Source organism: Perca flavescens, chromosome 8, assembly GCF_004354835.1.
Source record: "Perca flavescens isolate YP-PL-M2 chromosome 8, PFLA_1.0, whole genome shotgun sequence".
NCBI lineage: Eukaryota > Metazoa > Chordata > Actinopteri > Perciformes > Percidae > Perca > Perca flavescens.
The window spans coordinates 1,937,470-1,946,037 of NC_041338.1; the positions used below are offsets into that span (position 1 = coordinate 1,937,470).

Genomic DNA, 8,568 nt, shown 5'->3' on the forward strand with positions numbered 1-8,568 from the left:
GGAAGCTTGATGAAAAAGGCACCGTGAGTAACTTCCTCAGTGCATGTTGCTTCCTATTTAATAAGATGAGCCTGGTAGAAACTTTCATTTAAGTGATACATGTAACATATTACTGTATCATACCATCATTATATCTTATCACATACCTTATCATAAATTAATATTGGCCCTGTTCATCACTGCTGAACATGGGCTTTTAGATCTGACACATTAAAATACAAGGCCTTGCACACATCTGCCAGAAGAAGAAAACATACCTCCACCAAGCCTGCACAATCCTCTAAATGTGTTATTTAATAACAGAAACTTTTTGTAATATTTGACTGTGTATCTTCATCTGTATTGTCATCAAAATATGCAAAGTGATGGATAGGTGTGCTGATTTTAAAGAATACCGGAGTCCTGGGAATAGTCAGGCTTTGTAAGTTACAGCTATTTAAAAATGTTGCACCACTTCAAATCGTAACGCTACCAATTTTACAGGATCACTCAGAGTTTATGTGCGCACTCTCATGGCAATTTATATGTTAAATACATAGTCCACAAGAATTACAGTAAAACGGTACGGATGTTCCATAATAATATGGAACATCAAAAAAGCAGCGGAAGAATGATAATAATTATATCTATGCAAATACAATTTACAGTTACCAAATTTGGTTAAGATTGGATTACACTTATAGAAGGGTTTTGCACAACATTTAAAGGGCAAAAATGAGTGTGGCCTATGTGGATAGATACAGTAAGTATTGGAAACCTGGAAAAAACCAACAGAGCGTCTATGCCTAAAGGTTTCAGTATGCTTTAACCAAAGATTCTGAAACCTTCTGAGATTATTTCCTCACATGAGGTCAAGAGTGAACCTCCAAACTAAAGAAATGACTAACTCCTTCTCCATCCTCTGTCCTATCTTCCTCTGTCACAGTGATACCACAGCTGGGCCTGTGCTCGGGGGCTGTGTCACTATGGCAACAGTGTGTGGGGCAGGGCAGTGTGTACAGCGTCTCTGCCAACAGCTTCCTGGTTACGCTGTCTACAGTCTACCCCAGAACACTTCCTGAGAGGGCCAGCAACATGGCCGACACAGGTACAAAGATGTGTGTGTGTGTGTGTGTGTGTGTGTGTGTGTGTGTGTGTGTGTGTGTGTGTGTGTGTGTGTGTGTGTGTGTGTGTGTGTGTGTGTGTGTGTGTGTGTGTGTGTGTGTGTGTGTGTGTGTGTGTGTGTGTGTGTGTGTGTGTGTGTGTGTGTGTGTGTGTGTGTGTGTGTGTGTGTGTGTGTGTGTGTGTGCGCCATGTTAACACCTGTGTGTGTGTGTGTGTGTCCAGTGTTCCAGTGTTTGGTTGAGCGAGTGCTGGATCAGAAGTTACCACGGCGCAGCAGAGACGGAGTGATGGTGACGCTGTTCCAGCTGTGGAGCTACCTAGAGGCCAACAGCATCAGTGACATGGAAACACACGTCACTGAGCTAGCAGAAGAAGGTATCACACACACATATACACACTCCGACATATACACATTCAGGCTACATCTACACTACTACGTTTAAGCAGCATTTTCATCTCCATCAATACAAGAGTTTTAGCTCTGTAGCAACAATAATTTCTATTCTTATTAAAGGTCCCATGGCATGAAAATGTCACTTTATGAGGTTTTTTAACATTAATATGAGTTCCCCCAGCCTGCCTATGGTCCCCCAGTGGCTAGAAATGGTGATAGGTGAAGTTGGGCTTTGCTGTCGGCTTCCTGACTCATTTTCAAAAAGACAGAGAGAAAAAGAGAAAGACTAGCGTGAGCCAGCGGCCGTACTGAACTGCAGGATGCAAACCTGTGTCTCGGGCGAAAGATGGAGAGATAGAGAGCGCGGCTGTGCTGTTGATGAGAGAATTAAATAAAAGTACTTTTCATACTTTTATGTTGTGTATGTCTAACGCTGAGTTTTCATCACAACACACACACACACACACACACACACACACACACACACACACACACACACACACAGCTAAATGAAAAAGCTTCTGATCGGTGACTAATCAGTGATATCATCCCTCCTGCAGTGTGGTTGGTGCAGAGCCTGGCGTCGTGTGAGCAGGATGTGATCGTCCACGCTCTGCGGCGTCCTGCAGAGTGCAGCCTGAGGAGAGAAGGACTTCACGCTGTGGCCAGACTACTGAAGGACCCGCGAGGCAAAGTGTCGGCCTCTGCCAGCTCTGTGCTGAGGAGCCTGGCGGCCCAGCCCCGACAGAGAGAGCAGGTGAGAGCACACACCAACATCTTACTTAGAAGATAGTCCCACATTGCCAGACCTTCCTCCACAGCGCTGCGGAGGAAGGTCTGGCGAGTCCACACAGCATTCCTGGATGGGAGGAAAAACATGCTCTGGTTTATTGGCATTTCTTTAAACCAATCACAATCGTCTTGGACGGCACTAAGTGCCAGACGGAGCAACGGTGCCTCTACTAAATAGTGTATAATAGTAATAGGGAAGGAACTTGTTTTGGTGGAACATGTGTACGTTCAAAAGTAGTTTCATGCCTACCGTACACTAGAAGACTTTGAACAGACTTTGTAACGACTAAAGTCTGACATCTCGCTTCAGAAGGGTTGAAAATCGGCAACTTTCCCTCCTTTAGCATTTAGCTTAGCGCGGCGCCATAGCAACCCTAAACAACACTGCCTATAGCCGTTTGCTGCTTCCTGTTTGGTGCTGGAGGCAGAGCACCCATTGGTTGTTAAGAATGTTCACGTGATTTAACTTCACTACCAAGACTTGAAACTTAGGATAATATCAAACACGTTAGATTTTGTCGGAACATCCAGACGGGAGAAAGACAGACTGGGACTGAGTTTTATGACCTTACACCAAACAATGGAGACGACTGGAGCCCCCCCAAGTCTAGCAAGACAATCAGGATTTCATTCTGATATAGGAAAGTAGTCTGCGACAGTGAAGTCGCTTGAAAAGTCGTTTGGTGTGAGGTGGAGGCTTTTATTGTAAGAATTTATAGGAAATGAAACCGTTCCACAGCCGCTGCATTGACCATTCAGGCTTTATCCGGAGATAAACAGTGCTGTGGAGAAATGTCTGGCAATGACTAACAAATAACAAAAGGAGACGAAATAAGAGCAGGAATGTCTGTAATAATATCCTACATATTGGTGAATTCAGGGACGTTTTATGAAACTAAAAATAATGTTATTGTCAGGCACAGAGCCCCAGACAGCCGGGGATATAAGAGCAGGCAGCACCGGAACAGAAACCCAGACCCATCACCGACAGTAAATGATAATAACTTCCCAAACACACCATCCACTCTCAGTGGTTTCTGTGACGTGAGGATACTTTGAATGGGGATGTAGTTCTGCTCACAGTTGAGTAGGCGGTCCTAAATGTGGCCCAGGACACACACCCGTTCTCAATGCTGTATAGGGATGGGTATTGTTCCAAACTTTTCAGTACCGATACCAATACCGTCCCTTTGATACCGGATCCTAAACAGTACTTTTTTCACTACCAATTTTATGAACATAAGAAATTACAACATTACACATTACGGCACAAATTGTTGTATGTATTTTCCAGCTCCTACTCCGTGAGCCGTCTCTGTGTAACGTAGAGTTTTTCCTGCGTGTCTCTACGACGTGTAACATTAGACAGCCAATCACAGACATTATTAGATCTTGGTAGAAGCATGCTGCGTGCTGATTGGCTCACTGATTCTGATGAGATTTACAACTTAGGTATTGAAATAGGGTATTTTTCGATACTCAGCAGAGTTTTCTGTTGCATGACTAAAACAACTTTTGAACGTACACGTTCCACCAAAACAAGTTCCTTCCTGAGACTATTTAGCAGAGGCACCGTGGCTCCGTGCGGCGCTTGGTGCCGCCCATGACGATTGTGATTGGTTTAAAGAAATGCAAATAAACCAGAGCACGTTTTTCTCCCATCCAAGAGTGCTGTGTGGACTAGCCAGACCTTCCTCCGCAGCGCTGTGGAGGAAGGTCTGGCAATGCGAGACTAGTGGGTACGTAACGTATGTTAATGTATTGCAGAAGTCAACACTGTGTACATTGTCTTCCTCAGGCTTTGGTCAGCTGTTTGGAGCTGCTGGAAGATGAGAATGTGGACACCAGAGTCTGTGGCTGCAAGGCCTTAGCTTGTCTCAAGGTACAAACACATGCACAGTCTGTGCTCTCATCCACAGCTGTCAAACGACTACACATTCAACGCTCATAAAATCTTGTCTGTACTGTATAGTAATGTAGTATGTCCTAATTAGAACTGCAAAGATTAATCAATTAGTTTTCAAATATAAAATAAATCGATTAACCGTGGGGTCTAATAAAGTCTAAAATTTCAAAAACAAAATTTTAGGCCGTACAAAGTTTTAAAGTCGCTGAAGTGTTGTGTTCTAGGTCTTCAATTATTTTAAACCGGTCTTAATTTTCCTACATCCATTTTGTTTTTTATTGCATGGTGTTGTAGTTTTTTCTTTCAGAAAATAATCGATAGATGATTGCCATTGAAAATAATGGATTGTTGCAGCCCTAGTCCTTATCATGCTGACCACTGTATTCCATCTGTTGTCATTCCAGGCCAAAGAAAGTATTGACCAGTTAGTGTATCTGTGTCGCACAGACAAGGACGAAGTCCGCGATGCTGCCAAACAAGCGCTGCTGGTGCTCGGTAATAACAATCATCATTTTAGTTTAGAATGAACGCTAAACAATACATTTTCTGGATAAAATAAGACTCCTGTTGCAAAATAATTTGACATTGGTTGGATGTGCAATTACTTGATGTTTCTTAAATATTTACTCTAACTATGCTAAATTGCTTCTCTGTATTTTTTTTTCATCCATTCATTTTTTTTTTATTCCATTCTTTCATATATTTGTGACATTAGACAATATTTAAGTCAGAAATGAGACATGCACATCTTGCTTGTTTTCTGCCATTTAACTTTGTCCAACACAAATGTCTGTTGAAAGGACGATTGCATTCATTCATTTGTCCATTCTTTCATTCCACTTTTTTTTGTCCTTTAATTCACTGTGTGGCACAGGAGAGGAGGGGAAGATGGCGCACAGGCACGTGGAGACGTCTCAGGACAGCATACCTAGACTCTTCGCTCCAGGAAGCATGGCCAGCACAGCTTTCTAACACACACACACAGACACACACACACACACACACACACACACAGAACAACACAATGTGAATGTTGTGTTTTGGCAGTGCTTTAACACTATGTCACAATGAGAATATACAGCAGGTTGTTTCTTCTATCGCCACTAAAACATACAAGGACAAATATAGTGCATGGTATACAGTATATACACTGTCGGAGAGGTTGCAATAATACTCACATTAAAGGGTAATTTCGTTTTTTCTCAACATGGACCCTACCCTGCGTTTGTGTGTAAGTGACTGATGGGAACAACAATCTTTGAAACTGGTCCAGTATTAAGCGTGAATGCTACTGAAATGCTTTGATTATTATTCTAAGTTTCAGACAACATTATGGAAAGGATCTCTACAGAGAGAGGGCTTTTTAAAACCTCTTTGAGACCTTTCTGTTTAACCAGAAACCACTCGGAGGTTGCTAAAAAAAAATATATTGTTTAAAAAAAAAAAAAAAACTTAGTGTTCATAGAGCCAGCATATTTTGTATTATGTAAATCGGTAAACTTTGTTTTTATTTCAACCAAAACTAGAATTGTGATAGTTGGAACAGTGGAAAGACAACCCAAAACGGCTTTTCATAGTTTTATTTAGTTTGTCGATTTTGAATGAAGGGTATTTTACGATGCTAAAATTACGGTTTATTTACATGGAGTCTGGTGACTTTAGGGAATGCAATTTCGCGGATGTTTTTATTTTTAAAAAAGGATCTTACTCTTTAACAGAAAGGTCAAACTCCTTAGAAATCCTTTCCATAATGTTGTCAGACTCTTAGAATATTAATCTGAGTCTGTCAGCGTCAAAACGAGCACTTTGTGAAGGTAAATACAAGCTGGACAACTGCCCTATTAACTTACATTGGAGCTTGTTTCACCGCTGCTGACTGCAGCGATCTCTCTTAATACTGGACCAATGTCAAAGGTTGTTGTTGTTCCCATCAGTCACTTAGACACAGGAACATAGGAACATAGGGTCCAGGTTGAAAAAAACACTAGTTACCCTTTAAGGAAAGAAACTCTACTTAACACTGGGCAAACATTTACAGTCAGTAAGCTACAAACACACCAGTGTACGTTTCCTCATCCTGTGCTAACTACTCAGACTGGGCTGAGCAGGCTTGAATGAAAGGATGGATAAAGGGAGGAGTAGAAGGATGAAATGGACACTGAGGCAAGAAGATGTGGAGCAGGACATGAAGGAACATGTTGGCCCGGAGTCATATTGAAGTCAAAAAACTGTTTAAAGTCACTTTGTTAGATAATCCACATGTTCATAACCCACAAAGTGCCCAAAATGTTGAGTTTCTTGTGTTTTTGATATGTTTTATTACTTTGACTCTGTGGTTTTGACTGGTTACATGGTGAACCAGTAGGCATACATAGAGTAAATAGCCAATTCCACAGTATAATGCTTCCCTTACCATTACATGAAACTACTTTTCTTAATAGATACTGATGTCTCTAGTTTAGACTAAACAGTCCTCCAGATGGACGGATGCCTGTGAACTGCACGTTTTCTCATACAATTCTGCCTTTACTATAGCCATTGGCTCTACTCATGCTTGATGATTGAAATTGTTGCCAGAATGGCTGTGGTTTCCTGCACCAAGGCGGTAGTCAAGATAAGTTGAGACTAGTCCGAGCCCGAGTGGTTTTGTAGCCGAGTCCAAGTTAAACCAAAGACAAAGACCGAGACAAAAACTGAAACCGTGCCCATTCAATATCTTTCATACTGTTATTTAGGGATAACGTTGCACACTTTCAGACTCTCAAAGGCATTCATGGCATTGCACTTGTTTGTTAACACAAAACGTGACAGATAGTTGTGTGAATAATGAAAAAGGAGAGGTCGACAGAAATGTCCAAACACACCTGGCCAATCATTGCGCAGGGTGGGCTGATTGTCAGGTTGTCAGTTCCAGAAATGTACAAAAACTGTCGGACGCAAAGAGCTAAAAGAAGAGATAAACTTCATGCATGTTGCATGACAGTGGGCATCACATTCTTGATTTAGAGGTTGACATTGAGTAGGTTTACATGCACGCCAAAATATTCCACTATTATTCCGAATAGGATAATATTCTGGATTTAATACAGGTCCTGTAAACGGCATATTCCGTTTGGATATTCCCAATAAGGCCTTCTTCTGAATGTAACATTTTCTGATGATGACATATGGGATATGCAGGTATTATTCAGGATTTCGAAGCATTCTTTGGACATGTATTAAGCACATACCGAATATTATCTCAATCAGGGTTTTTTTAGGTTTGCGACAGTTTACGGCCTCTTGCCTGTTTACGGCTTATGGTCAGCTCTGTGTGTTGCTATGGTTGTTGAACCCAAACCAAGCAGCCAACAGTCTGCAGGGCTGCAGTAGAGATGCATGGCTAAAAGAAAAGGCCCACATCTCTGGTCAATAGGAGAAACACAGCTACTTGAAAACATTATGAAAGACTTGGGTAGCAACGGGTTTTTGAATATGCAAAAACATCGCAACGCCGGTGTTTTCAGGAAGGAATGAAAGAGGGAGGCTGTGTTTGCATGGACAAACAAGTCCGCCACCGCTGGAAAACATTGAAAAATCTGTTTTGCATGGCTGCATGTAAATGGGAATATTAGTGCAATGTTCAATTTCATTAGCCACGTAAACAGCTTAGTCGGAATATTGCCTTTTTAGGATAAGTGCAAAAAACGGAATATTATGTGCATGTAAACGTAGTCATGGAGTCTTGTACATCACAGGACTGAGCCACACCTTGGGAAGCAAACACATTGAGATTTTTATTGGATTGTATTTGTTGATGTGAAGGGGAAAGACATGATGTTTGTACATGTTTTTACATTCTTCCTGGATCGGTCAGTGGAGCTGCGGTCCTTCTAGCCAATTGTATTATAAAGCCACGTATCGTGTGAGCAGGCTTCACCGTGTCGCTCAGGATGCCATGTTGGGACTGAAGCAGGGACAAATACTGGAGATTCATCAGTCCAAACAACATAACTGCAACACTGCTACTGCTGGCTTACCAACTGTGAAACGTCTTCCAATTCAAAAGATAAACATGAAAGCTTTTCAATCTCTGTCTCGCAGGCCTTTATGCTTAATGCTGTCAAGGTTTTGGCAACAGATTAAAAAAAAGCATAGCTCACACTGTAGTTCTGTATAAAGGGTTGAGACTGTAGAAAACGTGTCAAGCTGCTTCTGCATAGAGAATGGTTTAAGCAATTCAGTGCCATTACTCCTTACAATAATGACATCTTATTATTGATGGAAATGCATATAATATGACTTAATGCCACTGGAATTCAATATTCTGTGATTGTAAATTGTTTATATCTTAGCAGATTCTTCATTTGTAAATGTATACTTTGTTTTATAA

At 41.4% G+C, this 8,568-nt stretch overlaps 1 protein-coding gene across 5 annotated transcripts in view; it reads left to right on the forward strand.

Annotated features, from left to right (window-relative positions):
* Positions 1-5,484, forward strand: part of ripor1 (RHO family interacting cell polarization regulator 1) — an 84,854-nt gene extending 79,370 nt beyond the window's left edge. For all 5 annotated transcript variants that reach the window (XM_028586242.1, XM_028586241.1, XM_028586244.1 and 2 more), the window contains 6 exons: positions 926-1,087; positions 1,327-1,479; positions 2,059-2,255; positions 4,089-4,172; positions 4,601-4,691; positions 5,071-5,484. In XM_028586242.1, coding sequence (XP_028442043.1) covers positions 926-1,087; positions 1,327-1,479; positions 2,059-2,255; positions 4,089-4,172; positions 4,601-4,691; positions 5,071-5,168 — 785 coding nt within the window. In that variant the 3' untranslated portion in view covers positions 5,169-5,484. The remainder of the gene's footprint in view (positions 1-925; positions 1,088-1,326; positions 1,480-2,058; positions 2,256-4,088; positions 4,173-4,600; positions 4,692-5,070) is intronic.
* The last annotated feature ends 3,084 nt before the right edge of the window (positions 5,485-8,568 follow it).